Source organism: Brienomyrus brachyistius, chromosome 21, assembly GCF_023856365.1.
Source record: "Brienomyrus brachyistius isolate T26 chromosome 21, BBRACH_0.4, whole genome shotgun sequence".
NCBI lineage: Eukaryota > Metazoa > Chordata > Actinopteri > Osteoglossiformes > Mormyridae > Brienomyrus > Brienomyrus brachyistius.
The window spans coordinates 3,448,129-3,469,120 of NC_064553.1; the positions used below are offsets into that span (position 1 = coordinate 3,448,129).

The 20,992-nt window shown below is 56.3% G+C and overlaps 1 protein-coding gene across 1 annotated transcript; it reads left to right on the plus strand.

The window, feature by feature from the left end:
• Positions 1 to 490: 490 nt before the first annotated feature.
• On the plus strand, positions 491 to 20,982 carry LOC125716784 (F-BAR domain only protein 1-like). Its single transcript, XM_048989523.1, is given in 28 exon segments — positions 491 to 611; positions 5,666 to 5,718; positions 8,815 to 8,906; positions 10,401 to 10,475; positions 10,611 to 10,752; positions 10,831 to 10,983; positions 11,082 to 11,186; positions 11,826 to 11,924; positions 12,052 to 12,148; positions 12,644 to 12,761; positions 12,875 to 12,899; positions 13,226 to 13,283; positions 13,703 to 13,896; positions 14,383 to 14,407; positions 14,585 to 14,647; positions 14,780 to 14,837; positions 14,913 to 14,995; positions 15,162 to 16,166; positions 16,263 to 16,321; positions 16,323 to 16,376; positions 16,463 to 16,598; positions 16,780 to 16,891; positions 16,982 to 17,137; positions 17,227 to 17,359; positions 17,644 to 17,840; positions 19,199 to 19,263; positions 20,099 to 20,266; positions 20,400 to 20,982. Coding segments are annotated over 27 exon segments (3,528 nt in total). The 5' UTR covers positions 491 to 611; positions 5,666 to 5,691; the 3' UTR covers positions 20,429 to 20,982.
• The last annotated feature ends 10 nt before the right edge of the window (positions 20,983 to 20,992 follow it).

The window sequence follows — 20,992 nt, forward strand, 5'->3', positions numbered from 1 at the left end:
AGTGGTTGAAGTGGTTCCCCATTGGTTCTGTAGAGTGCTTTTTGTATCTCGAAAAGTGCTATATAAAGGCAACGTTCATTCATTCTTGGAGTTCAGGGAGGCCCTGTCTCCACACTGTGCTTCCAGAGGCTGAGCTCCAGGGTCTGATCAGGGGTGTAGCTACAAATTCTGGTCTCCCTCAGGACATTTGGTAGCATGGATACCCTGACACATTCAGGGGGGCCAACACTTTACAGGGGCCCCTGAATACCTACTGCTACTCCCCCTGCTTGGTAGAGACACAAAAACTTGGTAGAGACCAGGAAAACATTTCCCCCCTCCGGGGATGTGGCTACCTGTAATCGGCCGACGAGTGTAACAATGCCCCCTGTAGAGATCAGGGACTCCCGACAAGGCGAACTCCGCCGACGCCCTGCCATGGTTACAGCGCCGGTCTCCAGGGCTCCTGACTGACAGGCGCCTTGGCCAAGCGGGTCGAAGCGGGGCGGGACTTCGCCAGCGCTGAGAGACCAGCCGGCAGAGCGGCTTATGAAGCGCACAGTTTGGGCTCGACTCCGGCGCTTGAAGAAGACGGCATGTTGCTGCCTTGCTTTTCGTGAATAAATATTCAGGTAAGGATAGACACTATAGCGTTTTTCGCGTCTCAGTGTCCGTTTCAGTGGGAGGTTTTGGCTGCTTGCGTGCCTCTCTCAGGTTGACTGACGCTGAAGCGGTGCGGAATATATCACAATAATATGAAGGTCTGCGCTAGACGTGGATAATTTTCACGAATTAACACGTGTGACAGCGGAATGGTGCGATGTGGCAGCGCTGAGCAGCTGTGCCGGCCGCTTAGCCCCATGCAGCCCCATGCAGCCCCTGCACGCATGCGGCGGGCTGGTGCCTCATCCCCCGGCTGCCGTACCCTGACATGCGTGGCCGGCGAGCGAAGACCGCTTCACAGGCTGACCGATCGCTCCTTTCCTAATCGGGCTTTCAGAAGACTTGCAGGTTTGTAACCTCTCGCGTTTTATGTCCCGCATTGTTATTTCAGTCCCTCGTGAGAGACTCATAGATTATTTCCTCTTTGTCTGTGCTCTTGTGTTGGAGGATCTTTGCACAACTTTGCACAAAAGGCGCCCAACCTCACTAAATGTCAGCAACTACGGATGCGTTTTCCTTTCTGTAAACGGCATCGTTTCTCACACCGCCGGGTTACAGACCCCCGTGGTGCTGCCTCTCTGCACTGGCGCTGGAGCGGTCTGAACCCGGGTACCTTAACAGCCGTGTTGACCTCAGATCAAAGGTGTGGTTTTCTGGCGATACTCTGCTTTGTCGCCAGTGCTGTTTACTGTACACCTGTTGCTGGGAGTAACTGGAGTTGTCATTTACATTTCAAATCCTGACTTTGTTTCTGCGTCATCCCCAGCTTGCGCCTCAACCTCACCCCGTACAGGAAACCGCCTTCCTGTTTGTCAACTTGACACGATTCATCCGATTCTCGCCGGCATCAACACAGTGAGAGATGAATAAATAAAAGGCCTGTCCCCGCCGGCCGGCTCGGGTCTGGGCAAAGGCCTCTGGGCTTGGTTCTGTGGCAGATGGGGTTTCCTGGCTCCGAATCGACTTGGGCGGCCCCAGGGCGCCCCCTTCAGGGCCCAGTTAGGGAGCAGTATAGTGGCTGACAGATTTTAATCTCTGTTACGGTGTTTTTGCCAAATAACTTGTGCTGGGTGTTGCTTGGGTATTGTTATTCACAAGTAACAAAGGTTTCACATTTTAACTCGGGGAGAGTGCTGGAATTTTTACCCAGAATGCAAATAGGTCCCTCACCCAGTGTGTTGCATCCACAGTACAGTGTCGGTCTGCGCCTGTGTGATTCATCTTTCAGATCACTATTCATGGATGCCATTATCTTTGCGTTCAGTTTTTTTCCCCCCTTTGTATTTTGAATCGTTTTGTGTTCTGTGCTAAATGGCACGTCCACTCGGTCCAGACGAATGGGCTCTCGAGTGAGCCGTCATTGTTACAACCGGTGACAGAACCTGCTCTCTGGTACAGCGAGGTGCGGGGCGAGGTGCGGGGCGAGGCGGGGTGGCTCTGGATGAAGGGAAGACTGAATCAGCTGATCTGTCAAGGTCTTTGTGCCCAATTAAAGATGACACACCGGGTCGCTGGATCTGGGCATCCCCCCAGCCCAGTCAAGCTCTGGGGGAGGGTCATTCAGGGTGCGTCCAACTGGCAACCGTCCCCCCCAGCCTCCCATTCCATCCTACTTGTCTTCATACAGAAGAGCACCTGGATATAAAAGCAGTAAGGAGGTAATGAGGTGTTGGCCCTTTAAGAGGACCAGGCCTGACTGCACCGACTTCCTGTGTTGGCGTCTCTCTTCCTCTCCCCACTTGGCCCCTGATTTTTGGAAGCGTCGCTGTGTCGAGTCCACGGGCAGCGGAGAGCCGGGCAGGGTATTAAAAATGGATGCGCGGCCCCCGTCATGGCTGCCCTCGATCTGTTCCATTTCTTCTGGCTGCTTCTGCCCGGCGATGGCCGTCTGTCGTTCGACGATGGAGCAGCAGAGAGGAGCCGTATTGCTTTCTGCCGGAAGATGGGGACGGGCTTTTCCAGCGCGCTCGTATTTCCACGCCGGCCATCTGCTCGCCCCTAGCTCTTCGTTGCTGCAGTGATGTGAGCCCTACTTTCGGGTCCCCCTCAAGAAAGCTCCCCTTTGGACGAGGACGAGGTTGTGTCGTCTCCAGAAATGCTTGGGGTGGACGAGAAGCCCTTTAGGCATGAACTGTCCTTTTCTCCATTTTTAATTCTTCTAAGAGACGCATCAGAGGAGATGGATTTAAGTGGCCTGCGAGTGTGGAAGGCCGAGCTGTGGATTTATATGTCGTTAATCTTCTCCAGGCAGTCGTCTTGCCAAGTGCCTGTTAGGAATTATGTTACCTCTGCAGGGTCAGGCTGGTGCTCCGTGTGTATGTGTGTGTATGTTTTGTGTTTTGCCCAACTTGCCACACACCCCGATTATGGTAACAGGAGTCCTGCCACGTACCAGATGGCATCATGAACTCTACGCCAAACATGCTCCGTTTTAGGGTCAACAGCTCGCAGGCACCCCGGCGGACGTCCCTGTGGACACCAACCCACCCACCGAGGTCCTGTCCGCAGGGGTGTTTGCAGGGCTGAGGGGTGCAGTTTTGCCTTTGCCGTCCTATCCAACTCCAGTGCTGCCCCTGCGAAGGTTTTTGTCCATCCTCGTTTTCCGAGCGATAAATCCGGGGTCACCCCGAGCTCACATCTATAGCGTCCTGCAGGCCGCACTCAGCCGGTCTGTCATATCATTTCGCATCGTATGGAGGAATGTAATGCACCAGCTTATAGTTGCTTGATATAGAGGATAGCTTGTATCATTTGTTAACTAAGTAGTGACACAATATCCCCATTTCCATCAATCCCATACCAGTACTGGTGCTGCTTTTTCCAAATCCAGAACTGGTTCTGCACCTTTCCACTGCAAAAAATCTGGTCCTGGGCCTGAAAAAGTGGCTCCTGCGTGGAAAAAGCCAGAGAACTTGGAACCGTAATGTCAGCGGTGAAAATGACGACTATGTCCAAATAAACAAAAAAAAGAATTTTACTAATAGCCGCATTAAGAACAGTAATAATAAAGGTATTTGTATATAAAGGACGCTTGTGGCTGATGCTAATCATGTTAAATCTTGTTGAAATCCAGGGTAAAAAATCTAAAACATTACGTGCACGTCAGCGTGAAAGCATTCACCTTGAATAATTAACGCTGTTATTATTGAAAGCAAACCTGCAGACACAACTTGTAGCCTCATATAAGGGAAACTGTATTCCAAGTGGAAGGAGGTGTGATACGGTGGCGGTTCACCTTCCGCCGAGCGAGAACCGGCCCTGCACCAGTAAATGAGGACGTTCCCCCTGAACGTTGGCCGGGCCGACCTTGGTGAAAGTGTGTCACCCTCGTGGGCCTGTCCGCCCCCCTGCGTCCTTCAGCCTCTCTGCACCGCTAAGAAAAATGCTGGATCCCCCGTTGCCGGAGGGGGGTGTGGCCTCGGGCTCAGCCACGCCGGACGCAGCTTTGTACCTGGGGGCGGGGCCAACGCTGCACGACATGCACTAATAAGGAGCCGATCCGGTGCCCGATGCTTGCCAGAGAGGGGGCATGAGGCTGCCCCCGCCAGCAGGAAGCCCCCCTCCCCCACATACACAGCCAGCGGATCGCAGGAACAAAGGGGGCACAGTGGCGGTCGATTAACAAAGCGGGATGCTTTGTCCTGTATCGATGAGAACAGCACATGAGCTCCTGCCCCCCCCCCATCATAATTTGTCAGCTCCAGGCTGACACGCTCACACATGCCCGCCCCCCACAACGTGCATCAGCTGAACCCCGGTGTGACGGAGATGACAGGAGCAGGCCGATGGGGTCTCCTGCCCAGAAAGGCAGGGGAGGCTGAGTCACTGGCAGAGAAGATGGTGAAGGGATCCGTGGATCGTGTCTCATATCTGCGTGTTGTGATGGCGACTCCCTGCTTCCCCTGGTCACTTGGGTATCGTCGAGCTCGATGGACGGACTGGAATGGGAGGTGGTTACGCTGCCACAGTGAAAAGGAGGGAGAAACATACGGAAGATGAAGGATTAAAATATGAGGAAGAGGTGCTTGGAGCCCGTTAATCACAGCGTGGGGAAGGGACAGTGTGCTTGGCGGTCACAGAGACTCAGTGATGTGGACTGAAGCTCCTCCATCTCTCCCTCCCTCCATCTACCTGCCTGTCTTCCCCCTTCCTCGCCCCCCCTCCTCGCCCCCCCTTTCCCCCTCCTACACACCTTACAGGAAATATCACCTCAGGACCAACACACAGCCAGTGGGGCATCACAGCTCAACTGGCTTGAAAAGCAGAACACTTTCTTCCTCTTTTCTCTTCCCGTCACACCACCGTTCCTCTCTTCTCCTCCCCGTCCGCCCCCTCCTTCCCCCCATTCTTTTTACCTCTCACTCCTCCAGCCCTTTGCCCCCCCCCCCCCCCCACTCGGCTGCAGCTGTTGCAGCGTCAGTCAGAATCTGAACATCCCCCCTATCATGCACTTGTGGTTTCATCTTGCGGGGGGAGCAGAAGTCCTTGTTCGCCTCGTGCCGTGACCGTCATCCTGAGGCCCCCCCTCCGTTCAGTATGATCTGTGTCCTGTGTTCATGTAGGTCCCCGAATCCCCCCCCACCCCGGCTCGCTGCGGTCTCCTCGAGCCTCTTGTCTCACTCTCTGAAAGGTTTCCTGGTGTGGTTGCGGCTGTCAGAGATGCGTGCTGATTGCCGAGCTCTGCGGCCTGTGACATCCCCCGCCCCCCACGCCCTGCCCACCGCGCCCCTGCCCACCGCGCCCTGCCCACCGCGCCCTGCCCCCCACGCCCTGCCCACCGCCTTCCTCGGGTGTCTGGCCTGATAAGCGAGGTTGCGTGACTTGGCTGTCAGGCATGAACATGCACACACACACACACACACACACACACACACACACACAGCTGCTTGCGTGGAGCCGGACATCAGCCTCCATGTGGGCCCCGGCCCCTGGCACTCCACATACGGGGCCCGGCCCCTGGCCCTCTCCCCAGCCCACCCCACACGGCGCCCGGTCCTCCTGACGGCTTTCCTCTCCCTTTCAGATCCCGGCGGACACCGCTGAACAGAGATGGCCTTTTTCGGCAATAACTTTTGGGTAAGTGCCTCACCTGCACTATTGTGTGGGGCCCCGTTCCCTCATGGGGGGGTAAAGCTCACGATGCGGGGGGGAGACCAGATTGCGTGAGGTTTATTTCAGGATGTCTGGTATGTCTGCCATCTACAACACCCTCTAATATACATACCCCCCCCCCCCCCGATTCTGAAAGCAGTGCGTGCATGATGACATGGACGACAGATAGGGGGTTGGGGGAGGGAACACCTGGGTAATCGGTATTATCTGTGGTGGGGGCAGGGCAGGACTCATGCAGGTTGTGCGGAGCGGGGACACGAGGGGGGGGGGGGTTCTCTGGCCCGCTTTCTCAGCCGTGCGGCCCCACCCTCTCACTGGGGATGTGCCGCTCACCTGATCTCTCTACTTCAGGTACGTCCTACTTCACCAGCCCTGAAGTAACGGGGGCGGGGCCACAGGAACACTGACCCCAGCTGAAAGCTGATTGGCCCGTACAGTGGCTTCTTCCCTGTTACTCACAACATATGATTCAAAGCATATGATTGACTAATGATAAGTTTGGCTCCACTATATGAATTATGCCCCCCCCCCTCGTGGAGTCTTTCGCCCATCATGCAGGTCACCCACCACCCCGCGTGGCTCCCAGAAGCTTCCTTGGGTGACTGCCGACCTTAGGGGCAGAGGAGGGTTAGGGCAGGCAGGGCCGGTTTATCTGGTCCTGCGCCAGCGAGTCGGAGTGAAGAGCCTGAGCGATCGGGCGCTGGATTTCCTCCAGTTGCCGTGGCATCCCCCTCGCGATGTGGTTGGCTGGTGCTGTCGGGGGAAAGGGGAGCGGGGCCATCGATATGGCTGGGGGATTCATGTGGGACACTTAATACTCGAGTACTTAATACAAGGGTGCTGCTCGCACTCCGGGATCGCTGGCGGATCATGTGACAGGCCGCCTTTGTTCTGGTTGTGATTGGGGGGGTGAAGGGTCCATTTAGGCTATAGGGCTCCCAGGGAGTCTCAGCCAAATGGGAGTTTAGGTTACAGCTCTCTTGGTTCTGAACACCGACTCACTGTGTTGGTGTTTGTTCTTGTTTAATTAGGCGTGATGTTTATGTGTGCATGTGTATGCAGTGTGTGCAGTGTGCAGTGCGTGTAATGCACAATATGAAGTTTTTTTATATAGTTTTTTTGCAGACATTCACTCAGTAAAGAAGCTTGACATAAGCCACGCCCAGCTAGCAGAGGCATGAAGGGTGTCGATTGGCCTGATCCATCATGGCAGCATCGATTAGCTGTGTCTGTGTGCGTGTATGGCCTGTGTGTGTGTGTGTGTGCGTGTGTGTGTGTGTGTGTGTGTGTGTGTGTGTGCGTGTGTGTGTGTGTGTGTCTGTGTGTGTCTGTGTGTGTGTGTGTGTGTGTGTGTGTGTGTGTCTGTGTCTGTGTCTGTGTGTGTGTGTGTGTGTGTGTGTGTGTGTGTCTGTGTGTGTGTGTGTGTCTGTGTGTGTCTGTGTGTGTCTGTGTGTGTCTGTGTGTGTGTGTGTGTGTGTGTGTGTGTGTGTGTGTGTGTGTGTCTGTGTCTGTGTGTGTGTGTGTGTGTGTGTGTGTGTGTCTGTGTCTGTGTCTGTGTCTGTGTGTGTGTGTGTGTGTGTGTGTGTGTGTGTGTGTGTGTGTGTGTGTGTGTGTACACCTGCTGTTACCTGTAAAGATTCAGCTCTGATTCTACCATCCCCAACCAACCCCCATGCACACAGTAGCCGTGCTACAGGGGCAACACTGACCCCCACAGCCCCCGCATGCCTCCCCTTCTCCCTGCCCCCCGCCCCGGAGCCAGCTGGCAGGAGTGCCCCGCTGCTGAGAGGCATAATTTCCGTTATCTTCCTGGGGGGTCCGCGGCAGGGTGGGGGGTGGTTTAATTATCGGCTTTGTGTGGGCCGGTCGTGGCAGTGGGCGCTGCCTTGTGCCCCCCCCCCCCCCCCCTGCAAGGACTTGGGTCGTCTCCAGCACTGGGCTGCCCAAAATTCGCATCCGCTGCAGCTTCCATGCAGATGGGATGTCGGCGATGTTTCGATGAGGCCCACGCTGCCCTCGTCCTAGTCGTGTTATATGAAGCCCCCCACCTCCTCTGCTCCGGTTATTCAATGGGCATCGCTTTTCTAGCCCATAATAATCTGTCTGTATGGCTGCGCTGAGTGTTACTGCACAGAAATGTTCCTGTGTTTTCCTGCTGAGTTGAAGGTTATCCATGGAAACGCACAGGCAGATTCTGCCTTTGGAAGTCCTTCTCTCTGTCCGTGTCTGTCTCTGTCCGTGTCTGTCTCTGTCCGTGTCTGTCTCTGTCCGTGTCTGTCTCTGTCCGTGTCTGTCTCTGTCCGTGTCTGTCTCTGTCTGTGTCCGTGTTTGTCTCTGTCTGTGTCCCTGTCTGTCTCTGTCTCTGTCTGTGTCCCTGTCTGTCTCTGTCTGTGTCCCTGTCTGTCTCTGTCTCTGTCTGTCTCTGTCCCTGTCTCTGTCCCTGTCTCTGTCTCTGTCCCTGTCCCTGTCTGTCTCTGTCCCTGTCTGTCTCTGTCCCTGTCTGTCTGTGTCTCTGTCCCTGTCTGTCTCTGTCCCTGTCTGTCTGTCTCTCTGTGTTCCCAGTAATGGCGCTCTGTCCCTGGAAAGTGGAGCTGGGTAACTGGACACCACCTTCCTGCCCCACTGGGCCTCACAGTCACAGAGCTTCTCTCCTTTCGGGGGGGGGGGGTCTGGTTTCAGTTTGGGGCACGCAGGCCCAGTGTGTGGCACCATGCAAAAACACTGCCCCCAAGACACTTCACCGTCCCAACGGCTTTAAATAGACGTGTCGGCGCCGTGACACCGTGTGACCTTTCGGCAAGGTGTGACCCCCCCCCCCCAACACACATTAGACGGCGTGACACCCGGAGACGCTGTGAGTGCACGCCAACCCGGGGCACAGGTGCCGCAGTGACGGGAAATGCCGTCGTTAGCCTGAAACCTCAGGTAACCGTGGCATGGAAAGGTGCGAGGTTTCCGTGGGAACGCCAGCATCGAGCATGGTCGTCATGGCACACTGACCCCCCGCCCCCCTGCCTCCGTCCCTGCGGCCATATCACCGTTTCCTGTCTTGTTTTTCAGGGCGAGAAGAATGCCGGCTTCGATGTGCTCTACCACAACATGAAGCACGGCCAGCTGGCTACCAAGGAGCTGGCGGAGTTTGTCAGAGAGAGGTGGGCGTGTGGTGGGGCGGGGCTAGGTGGGAAAGGGGCGGGGTTAGGTGGGAAAGGGGCGGGGCTAGGTGGGGAAGGGGCGGGCATCCTTACGGCAAACTGTGTGTGGGAGCAGTGGAACCTTGGAAGGACTGTGTGTGAATGAGATGTGCGATTGGTTCACTGAAGAATCTCCCAGTGAACCTCCCATCGTCAGGGTGACGGGTGACCGACCTGAGCTGGGCGATCGCCTGAAATCTCTCGGCGGATCTCTATGCATATCGTAGGTTCTCGGGAGTGACGCCGGGCTCACGTCTCCTGTGTTTCCACATCACAAAGTAGCCCACTCACTACTTATTAGAATGTAGATATCGCAGCGTTTAAGGACTCCCTATCACACGCTGCGTTTATTTATTGTGCGGAGTACTTTCCCTCAAAGACGCAGTCTGTACTCATTATCATCGCTTGTCATATGTCATGTGACCAGTTCACACCTGCCGTCCTGTATCCCCCCCACCACAGCACTGGGGTCACCCCCTGCCCTCCACCGCTCGACCTGACAGGGACCCTCCTTTCCGATGCTGGTCCCTGTTATCCGCTCCCCCAGTGTCAGGCTGGTGGTAATTAGCCCCAGCACAGCCCAGCTAATTGCAGTAATTACCGTGGTGACGGTCTCGTGGGGATGATAGCAGTGGCGGTAACTGCACCGCCACTAGGTCCCCCCCCCCCCACGACTCGATCAGGGTGCACGTGAGTCTGAGGCGTACAGCCTGTTCCCGCCTGACATAATGGCCGCCCCACCCCTGCCAATTCTCCTCCTTTTTCTTAGCATTTGGCTAGTGGCCCCACCTGGGCTTACAGCTACAGGTCTATGGCTTCTTTGAAGGGGGGGGCCGCCCTCCCCAGCAGTTATTTAAAATGCTCTGGCACGAACGCGTCACTCAGCTGACACTGGCCGTGCCGGCCAGGAACGCCTATGGCAGCGTCACAAAGGGCACCGGGTTCGAGCTCGGAGCACTTTCGCTAATCCTCACCCCCCCCACTGGCTGGTGGGCGGCTTCCCTTCCTCCTCCTCCTCCTCCGCGATTCGTCAGTGACTCGCGTCATCTGGCTTCTCGCCCGAAGGTTGAAACGACGGCCGGTTTAAAACCCGATCCACACAGCCATCGAGCTATTTATAATCCTTGGATTCCGACGGCTGTTTACAACGTGTTACGTAAAGGATCAGAATGTTGTGTCTCTCTGAACAGCTGATCCTCCCCTGTGTCCCGCATGATATATATATTTTTTATATCTCTTTTGTTTACACAGAGGCTGTATGTGACATGTCCTTGCTCTCTGAATATTTGTATTTGCTCTTTTTTTCGAGGGTGACTCGTTTCACTGTGAGCTGTCCTCATCTGTCCTCATTCACCAGCAATGCCTGGTTCCCGCCTTTTCGTACTTCCAGGCCTGTGATTGGCCAGCCAGCTGTTCAGCGCTCTTTGATTGGTTATAATCGCATGTCTGTCACAGGGCTGCCATTGAGGAGACCTACTCCAAGTCAATGAGCAAGCTGGCCAAGATGGCAAGCAACGGGAGCCCCCTGGGGTAAGTGCAGGTCACGGCTGCACAGATCGTCCCACCCTGCTTTGTTTCCCTTGGATCTTTTTCATTTTTCGTGCTCGAATGTTGAGATCGTGAGGAAGTGACCCCCCTCCCCCACTTCCTTCCCTCCCCCACCAGGACCTTCGCCCCCATGTGGGACGTCTTCCGGGTGTCCTCGGACAAGCTGGCGCTCTGCCACCTGGAGCTCATGCGGAAGATGAACTCCCTCATCGTCGACATCAACAAGTATGGGGATGAGCAGGTCAAAGTTCACCGCAAGGTACGGAAACGTCCCCCCCCCTCCTCTTCCCCCTCCACCCTTCCTGAACCGATTTTGCTTTCGGACCACCCTCCCCAGACAAAGGACGAGGTGGTGGGCACGCTGGAGGCCGTGCAGATGCTGCAGGTGCAGAACGCGCAGCTGCAGAAGAACAAGGAGGCCTACAGCAGCCGGGCCGCCGAGCTGGAGCGCCTACGCAGGGAGGGGGCCCCCCAGAAGGAGCTGGAGAAGGTAGGCCGGCCATCGAGGCCCGCGCCGCCTTCGTAACGCAGCCGATAGGGGGAACTGCGGCTCCCAAGATAAGACTGTGAATGCCCCCCCCCCCCCAGGCAGAGCTGAAGTCGAAGAAGGCGGCAGAGTCGCTGAGCTCCTGCGTGGAGAAGTACAACCGCGTGGGCGGGGACTTCGAGCAGAAGATGATGGAGTCGGCACAGGTGGGGGTGGAAGGGGGGGTGACAGCTGTCACTTAGTCACGGGAGATTGTGGAGCTCTTCAGCATGTCGCAGTAGCGCATGCCATACTGTAGGGGGCAGTGTGTGTGCGCGCGCACACGCACTGTCCACCATCGCATTTACACAGGCATTGTGGGGCCATATACCTCTCCGCTTCGCGCCCCGCAGCCACTGTTCTGCTATGCCGCTCTGGACCAGCAGTGGGCCGTCCTGCAGTGGGTGTTACCATGGTTACCATTTCTGTTTCCAGGGACACCCTCCACCGCTACGCATGCATTCGGATATTTTTATGTGGCAAGGGAATAAAAGAGAAGTTGGCAGCGAGACACCCCCGTCATTACATCAAAATGCGGGCTTTTTGGCATCCATCCCGCCTGCTTGTGGGTGATTAAAACAGGCGGGTTTGAGACCCACAGTGGAGCGATTGTTCGCTGTCTCACTGTCAGGCAGCGCCTGCCGTTTGAGCCCCAAATCCGTGTTTAAACATCCTTAGCTGTGCTTTTGCATTGAGCTGCCTGGCATTTTCTGCTGTGCTGCATCTTCCCCGTTTACCTGTATGTACTGTGTGCGTGTGTGTGTGCGCCCCCACCAACGCCTGTCCCTTATCCCCTCCGAGCGCAGAAGTTCCAGGACATAGAGGAGGCCCACCTAAGGCAGATGAAGTTGCTAATCAGGGCGTACTCACACTCCATCGAGGACACCCACGTGCAGGTGGGGCAGGTACGACTGTCACGCCGCCCTGCTGGCCGGAGGAGGGAAGTCTTAGTGACCCAGTTACAAATGGCTGTAAAGGGCAGCTGGGGGAGCGGGAGTGTCTCTCCTTACTGACAACTCCCTTTCGCTGCAGGTCCACGAGGAGTTCAAGCAGAACGTGGAGAATATCGCCGCTGAGAACCTCATCAAGAGGTTTGCGGAGCAGAAGGGCACAGGCAAGGACCGGCCAGGTGAGGGCGTCGGAGAGTGTGTGTGTGTGTGTGTGTGTGTGTGTGTGTGTGTGTGTGTGTGTGTGTGTGTGTGTGTGTGTATGTGTGTGTGTGTGCGTGCACAAACATGGTTTTTGGTCTTGAGGAAGTATCACAACGCATAAAGGAACTTCTGTAAACCGGAATCTGTTGCTGTTTACAATAAAAATGGACAAAAAATAATCTCAAGTAGTTCCGTCTGGGCGGGAAGGCGTGTCTTTTGGGGGAAGTTTGTGACTCAGCAGGTTAGGGCACTTTGTCTGTAAACAGAGGGTCACAGGGTCAAATCCCAAGGTTAGGGGAGTGATGTCACCATCCGGTCCCTGAGCGAGGCGCTTAAGCCCCCAGTGCTCTGACCCTCTCTCTCAGTTCGAGAAAAACATCTGCTGGATAATTGTGAAGTACAGTGAAGGTGTGCGTTGACACGAGGGTGCTGGTGTGGCGGTTCTCAATGCCGTGTGTGTCTGTGTCTCTCAGCCCCTGTGGGGTTTGAGGAGTTCAGCTGTGGACCGGCACCAGAGGGCGGTAAGAGGATCCGATCCAAAGCGTTTAGGATCCCTGGGCTTGGCAAGAGGGACAAGGAGCCCGACTCCACGTGAGTCCCCTGCGGCAGCCTGGCGGGTCATCTCACACACACACACACACACACACACACACACACACACACGTCTGAACCTCTCTGACAGCATGCGTCTTCTCTTTCCACAGGGACACGGCCGTCACAGACACCCTCGTGAGTACCAGGGTCACGCTCTGGCCTGGCAGATGGCGCGGGGGGGGTGTACGGCACACGTGCCACCGACAGAAGCATGCGGGCGTCACAGTGACAGTGCAGAGGCTGGCTGTGGGTGTCAGATGGGTGATCAGCGTGGAAGGTGTGTGTCAGAGATAGTGACAGTGTAGAGGGTGGGGGGGCTCGGCAGGCTGAATCTCCTCTCCGCTAGAGTTCCTTCCTGGGTGCCTCGGTACCATCGGGGCCTGGGGGTGAAGCTGTGAGGGTTTCCGGTTCTGGGTTCTGGGTTCTGTTTCGGGAGGGACTTACGCCGGCTTTCCCTGCAGAATTCTCCGGAGGTAGATGAAGAGGGCTTCGTGATCCGCGCCGACGTCGCACAGAATGATATCCTTCGCTGCCACTGCCGCTGTGGACATGAAGCATCTCCACACTCTCCACTGAAATCGCAGGTGTCTGACATGTGAATCCACCCATCTGCTGAGCGCTTGGCTTGGTCAGGGTGGCGGGACGATAAGTTGTGTCAGACACCATCAGCAACTAAGAAAACCAAACAGAAAAAAAACAAATATTTTGGTGTAATTAAATTAAGCCTGGAAGCCAGTCTCCCAGTCAGCCAGTCTCCCAGTCAGCCAGTCTCCCAGTCAGCCAGTCTCCCAGTCAGCCAGTCTCCCAGTCAGCCAGTCTCCCAGTCCGTTGACTTGGAGGGACTCGATAGTGTCTCAAACCCCACCCCCCTTCCAGAACCAGATCTGCTTCCTTGACTTCGCTGGGTGCCGCCCCCCCCCCCCCCCCCCCCCCCGCACGCTGTCCCCAGAAGGACCCCAGCTTCTACTCCAGCGACTCCGACTTTGACGACGACGAGCCCAAGAAATTCCACATCCGGATCCGGCCGGTGGGTGGAGGTGGGGGTGGTGGGGGTGGCCGCCCCAACCCAGCCGCCGATGAGCGGGAGCTGAGGGCCACCGTAGGGGCCCTGACACTGGCCCCCAACCAACCGGTATGTATGGGGAGCGGGAGATGACTCAGTCTGCATTGATGCCAATCTACTATCTTATGTAATAAACAACAAGTCAAGTCATGTCATGTGAAGTGGGCTTTATTGACATACCATCCATATACAGGCGTACAGTGGCATGGAACAGTGGGGCAGGGCTGGGGGGGGGGGGGAGTGGTTCTCAGAATAGTAAAAGTGCAAAAACAGGGGGCAGGGCAAAGACGGAAGGGCTGGACAGGGAGTTTTATAAATAGAGTAATGTGTGTGTCAACAGCATAGAGAGCTCAAGTGTATATATAGTGATGACTCAAGTAATAACAGTAAATTTCTGCTCATTAGGCTTTTGTTCAGAGAGGCTTGTTTGGTTCTCAATTTCATTTAATGATTTTATGAAGTATTGATTCCTGGTCTCTCCCTCTCTCTCTGGTTTTCTCTCTGTCTCTCTCTCTCTCTCTCTCTCTCTCTCTTTCCTCTCTCTCTCTCTTCCAGATCTCGGTGAAGAGGAACTACTCCAGTAAGTGTTCCCCTACCCGATGTTGCCTGAAGTCCTGGGCTGGGTAGTTCCATCTCGGGGACGTCGGCGTAGAGGGGGGATTCCCCGCTCTGAAGGTGCCCCCAAAGTGATTACACCCCCTCGCCCATGAGCCCCTTCCTCACCCCTCCCCACCCCCACCCTTGTCTCGTGTTCCAGAGATTTCCACAGGCCTGTCTGGCACGCGCTCAGAAGACGAGGGGGACAGTGCACCCATGCGCAGTGAGTCCCTGTGCCCTCTGCTGCCCCCCTCTGGCAGCTTATAGGAGTTTCACAGGCAAACTGTGTGTGTGTGTGTGTGTGTGAGTGTGTGCACTTCTCAGCTTTTTGACCTTGACTGTTTGGGGTCCGCAGGCGCCGACGGAGAGCAGGACGGACTGCGGAGGTCGGCCTCTAGCCCCGATCATGGCAGGTAAGCGCATCCAGGAGGGGGCGCCACACACAATGGGAAGGAGCAGGCCGTGACCCACCGGACCTTCCCCTCTAGGTTGAAGTCGACAGCATCGGTGTCGGAGTCACTGTTCGGACCGCCGCTGGAGTCCGCCTGCCTCAAACCGGGTCGCTTTGCAGGTACCGGTGTGGATTGGGGTTCGTTGTTGCCAACAAGGCAGTCAGACCACCAATGGGAACCGGCCAGTCATGGCTGCAAAACCTGGACCACGCATATAATACCTGTCAATAATAATACTATCAGCCCTTCCATCCGTCTCAGACATGGCTGCCTTCTCTCCCCCAGATACCGCCTTCTCCTCGGACTCCTCCTCTCCTGAGAATGTGGAGGACTCCGGTCTGGACTCACCTTCCCATCAACCCCTGGGCCCATCCCCCGAGCCCACGGGTTGGGCAGCCTGGCCAGCAGCTGCGCAGAGCAGAGAGCCGGCCGCGTTCGTTCGCCCCCCTGACCCCTTCCTGACAGCTTTCCGTGACCCCTCCCCAGGGCGCCCCCCGGCAGTGCGGGACGACCCGTCCACCGCATGGGCCCATGCGCCCCGCTGCCCGCGGCCCGAATCGGACCCTGCCTTTCCCGGTTTCCCTGCCTTTGGCTGTCCCCTGGCCCCCGCAGAGCTGGAGGCCCCTGTGTGGAGCTGTAAGCACATCCCCCCTGAGGACCCCTTCCTTGCTGCCTTTGAAAGGACAACCTCCCCTGAAGTACCACCCCCCTCAGAGCCTTGGGCCCCAGCTCGGCCCCGTTTGAGCCGGGAGGGCCGGGGCGACCCATTTTCCGTCACCCTCAGTAACAGTAAAGCACTCACTGGTTCCTCCTCCACCTCCCAGAAGGACCGAGACTGGGACCGGGACAGGGCTGTCTCGATTCTGGACTCTCCTGAGGACCCATTCGCCATCACCATGATTGGCAGCCCCACGCACCAATCATCTCTGGCGGCAGTGACTGCAGCAGCCACCCAGGGAACCAGCAGTAGCAGCAATAGATTAGCCGCTGGCTCCGCCTCCAGTTCTGGTTCCACCTCTGTGTCCCGACCTAAGAAGGACTCGGGGCACTGGAATTCTCTGCACAACCCTTTCAGCGAAGGCCCCCCAGTGGCTGCGGGTTCAGGAGGAGGCGGGGCCGGGCGAGAGATAACCAGGAAGCAGAGGGTATCGGAGGCGGGGCCTCGTAGGAACGGCCCGCCGCTCACACGGCATTCTGGGCCGCAGGAGGACCTGTGCTTCTCCACGGACAATGACCAGGACTGCCTGGACCTGCAGGTGCCCGGCAACTCGAGTTCCCACAGCAAAGCAGGTACGCACACCTGTGTATCCCCATGTGCAATGGGGCAGCTGGGGATTACCCATAATTCCACAGGCTGGTCGCTCATGCCCGCTCCCTCACTTTTAGACACGTCCCCTCACTCGCGGCGTAACAGTGCAGATCTCCTGTCACCGCCACCCCCCCTGCCCATCGCGCTCCAGGAGGGCTCACGGAGGCCAGCAGAGCGGCGCCAGCGAGCGGGTAGGCTTTCGCACCTGTGCACTGGGCACCGCCCACTCCATGCTGACCCACACTCTCGCCCTGACTCTGCTCGCTCTGTGTTCCAGTCCAGGTCTCTGTGCTCGTCCCCCCTGCCAGACCCCAGCCCCGCAATCACCGCCTCCTCCTCCTCGTCCTCCTCCAGCCCCAGCGAGTGGGGTGGGCAGCCCAGCACGGCCCCCCGAGCCCCCAGCCCGGCCAGAGGTGCGTGTGTGTCCAACAACTTCTCAGGGATGTTGAAGATTGGTGGTCACACCTGAATCCATTCACCCCCTCCATCCATGCTCCAATCACCTGTCCCGGTCAAGGTCACATGGCTGACCGGAGCGACCAGTACGAATTTTACATGCCTGACGCACTGCCACCATTTGGCTGATTCCCTCAGGAGGATCCCGGGGGCCGAGCCCAATCTCCCTGAATGCGCAGGAGACCTGGCCGGTGGCTGCTGCCCTCACCGAGTACATCAACGCCTTCTTCAAGGGTGGCGAACACAACCGGTAAGTGTGTGCGTGTGTGTGTGTGTGTGTGTGTGTGTGTGCGCGCGTGCTGGAGGTGTGTGACCGGCCCCCGCCTCTCTCTGCCCCCAGCTGCCTAGTGAAGATCACCGGCGACCTCACCATGTCCTTCCCCGCTGGTATCACCCGCATCTTTGCCGCCAACCCTAACACCCCAGTCCTCAGCTTCAGATTGGTCAATGTTGGTCGGGTGGACAGCTTCTTGCCCAATCAGAAGCTGCTTTATAGGTAGGCTGCCTTTTGCTGTCCCGGAGCATTCTGGTGCCGGTTGGATGCAGAGTGTGACGCCTGTGAGTGACTCCTGTCACCTTCGACAGCGACCCCTCCCAGAGCGACCCAGCCACCAGGGACTTCTGGTTCAACATGCAGGCGCTGACCCTGCACCTTCAGAAGGAGGCGGAGCTTAACCCCCAGGCGTCCTACTACAATGTTGCCGTCCTCAAGTACCAGGTATGCGTGGGTGCAGAATGCCCACCATTAACTTCCTTTTGACGTTGGTCTTCCTTGTAGTTCACATGGCCTCCATTGGGGGGCGCTGTGTGACTTTGCAGGTTAGCGCACTGGCCCTTAATCAGAAGGTCACTGGTTTAAATCGGCAGAGTAGTAAAAGCCATCAGCTGATTATATTACAGGCCCTCCTTTGCATTTAGTTGTGTTTGGATGTTTGTCTGTACAGATCTGGCAGTTTTTTAAGCCAGTTGACCTCTACCCCTCTCCCCCCCCCCCCCCCCCAGGTGTCATCCCAGGATTCCGGCTGTGCCCCCCTCCTGCTGTCCGCAGAATGCCAGCGCAGCGGCACGGTGACCCGTATCTCCCTTGACTACCATTGCTGCCCGGCAACGGTGCCGGCCGCCCAGCTGACCGGCGTGCAGGTGCTGCTGCAGCTCGACCACACTGCCACCGACCTGCAGTGCCAGCCGCCTGCAGCCTGGTGAGGGCGCTCTCACACCTGGGTGCAGGGAGGGGGGGGCGCTCTCACACCTGGGTGCAGGGAGGGGGGGGCGCTCTCGGGGGGGGGGGCGCTCTCACACCTGGGTGCAGGGAGGGGGGGGGGGCGCTCTCGCACCTGGGTGCAGGGAGGGGGGGGGCGCTCTCACACCTGGGTGCAGGGAGGGGGGGGGGGCGCTCTCACACCTGGGTGCAGGGAGGGGGGGGGGGGCGCTCTCACACCTGGGTGCAGGGAGGGGGGGGCGCTCTCGGGGGGGGGGGCGCTCTCACACCTGGGTGCTGTTTTTTTTTTTTTTGTACTACTTTTCCCTGCAGCATTTGCTGCATTTACAAGTCACTGTACTTGTAGTTCATGTGCGTAAAGAAATGCGACTGTATCTAATTTCTCACTAATGGTTGTTCGGGTTTAATACTCAAAATTTAACCTACCATGCTGATTTGGTCACTTTCGATTCCTGTTCGGATGGGGGTTAGGGAGGGAGAAATCTCATATTGCATGGCAGGAAACCTGACATTAAGACCGAGTGCCGTTTACCTTGGAGTTGGGAACTTGGGACTGGGAATGACGTCACACGCCAGGTAATCGCATTCCAATACAGCAAGTCGAGAAGCCGTTTAGCAGTACCAGGGACCCGTTTCAAAAAGCTAAACTTCTCACTTACCTGTATAACTCGTCACATTTAATTTACCCCAGTTAAATAACCTTTATTTATAGTTGGACAGTCCTGTGTGCGTGACTGATTTAACGAGCCACAAATTAAACATAAGTGTTAATAAACTGTATAAAGCTACAGCTTTAACTTCTATTGGTGAAGGGTGCAGCCATCTTGGATTCTGAGGTCGGAGTTGTGTTCATGAGTCGGAATTCCAACTTCAGGGCCCGTTCTAGTTGAACTTTCTGACCAGGAACTTACGAGTTTACGAATTTACGAGTTCATATGGAACGCGGCATAAAAGTGCTGGAGATCTGCAGATCACTGACTGGCCTGTAGGGGGCGCCTGCACGACCACATGATCAGCTGAGGTTCAGGCTGGTCTCCGTAGCAGGGCACAGTCTGTGGCAGCAGGGCGAGAGTTTCTGAGGCTCCCCGGAGCCCAGAGCTAATTTATTCAGGATAAATATGTAAAAACAAAAACGATGGCAGCAGTTGAGTAATACTGGAGCAGAGAGCCACCCACAGATGGCGCCTCAGTAATTGAATTGTAAGACCCGCGGGGTCTGGTGCCATTAGGAGAGGAGATTAGCCTGCGTATGTGCGGTGTCAGGGAGCAGACCAGGTCCCAGGCTGTGTCGGCTGAATGTCCTTGCGAGTTGGTGACGAGCGTCTGCTCCCCCTGCAGGAACCCGGAGGAACGGCGGCTGCTGTGGAAGCTGGCCAACCTGTGTCCGACAAACCACAGCAAAGGTGACGAACCAGCTACCTCCTCCGCCACAGGGAGTTAGCGTTAGCGTGGCTGTCCTGTACGCTAGCACTGCTCTCGGGGGGGGCTTTTCCCGCAAGCGTTTCCCCGATGAGGTGCTCCAAATGTTAGTACGAGTGCAGATACGTAGGAGGTGAGATCTAAGCCTGGATTCCGAGCACAGCGTCAGCTGTTTATCTGGCTCCGTGGTGCAGTTTTTGGGGTTAAGGGCCGGGTTCGAGACCCCAGGGCCGACATGACTGCCGGAACACCTGCAGCCTGAGAGCTTCACAGCGGTCCAGTGTACGTGGGCCGTAACTGGGGCTAGGTGTCAGCCATGACCTCTCGGTTCGATCTGATTTCCAGTTCAATTTTATTTTGCGAAAGCACATTTTTCTTACAATCCTTTTGAGAGTTAGGCCATGTAGATCAGGGTCTCGAGTGTCAATATCCAGCAGGTTTTCTGTACTTTTGGTCTCCTGGTGTAGATTAATGTCAAACACCAAAAGTCCATGTTAAACGATTTTTTTTTTCTCCAGACCTACAAACAAAATAATGTACTGTAGGTGTCACATAACGTCTGTTACCATGTAAAACAACCTTTTTCGATAAGATTAAATACGTATGTTCAAAGTCATGGGGATAAGATTGATCTCGATTAATCAATATCAGGAATAATCATGAAAGTGATTTTCCCCCAGCCCTAACTAACCATCGGCATTAGCGATGGGGTAGGGGTGAACAGAAGGCGGACATTGCGAGTGGCATGCTGTGAGATCGCGGGTCCTTTTCCTGGTCTGTGAGCGCTGTCGGTGACACCCCCGCTCTGCCCCCCCCTAGGCTCGGGCACACTGTGTGCCAGCTGGCAGTGCCTGGAGGCGCCACGGGGCCCCCCACCCTGCCTGATGGTGCAGTTCGTGGGCACGGGGGCCTCGCTGGCTGGGCTCGACGTGGAGCTGGTGGGGAGTCGCTACCACATGTCGCTGGTGAAGAAAAGGTTCACTACAGGTGAGGGGGAGGGGGGAGAGACACATACAAATGATACGGGAAGGGGGTCTGGAAGTACGATATTCTGGAAAGTGTCATGGGGTTGGGGTGCGATGGCATGTTGACAGATAAATGTTTTCTCAATTTCTTGCAGGAAGGTACATGGCTGGCTGCTCCATGTGAGGAGGGGGGGGAACCGGAACTTTCCGTAGGCCACAGACGAGACGTGATGAGGGTGAGCGCGGACCAGCCAGAAGCGCCTTTCTCCAGCGGCCCCCACAGAAGAGGCGGCCCCAGCTTGGCGCACTCCACCCCCGCAGAGGAGCCATACTTAATAGGGGGCAGGGTCAAAGGTTTGGCTGCACAAAGACCAGCAGGTGAAGCCACTGTCCTCGGTCGGGTCATGCGGAGACACGCTTTGTACAGGGTGGTTTGTGTGTGTGTGTGTGTGTGTGTGTGTGTGTGTGTGTGTGCCTTCGATTACACTCATTCAAAACTAAATGTCACGCATATGTCCAAGGGACGTACCCACCATGCATACACAGGTACTGAGTACATGCAATACATCCGCATACCTGGAACTGCCTTGAAAACTTGAATTTTTATATTTGTATACAGGAATAGTTAAATAGCGAGTTTGTCTGTATGATTCACTGTCTTGAGTAAAGGAGTTTGCACACTGAGCACGGGGGAGAAGTTATGGCAATAAAAACTGCCACTTTTCAAAGAAACAAAAAGGCAATTTCA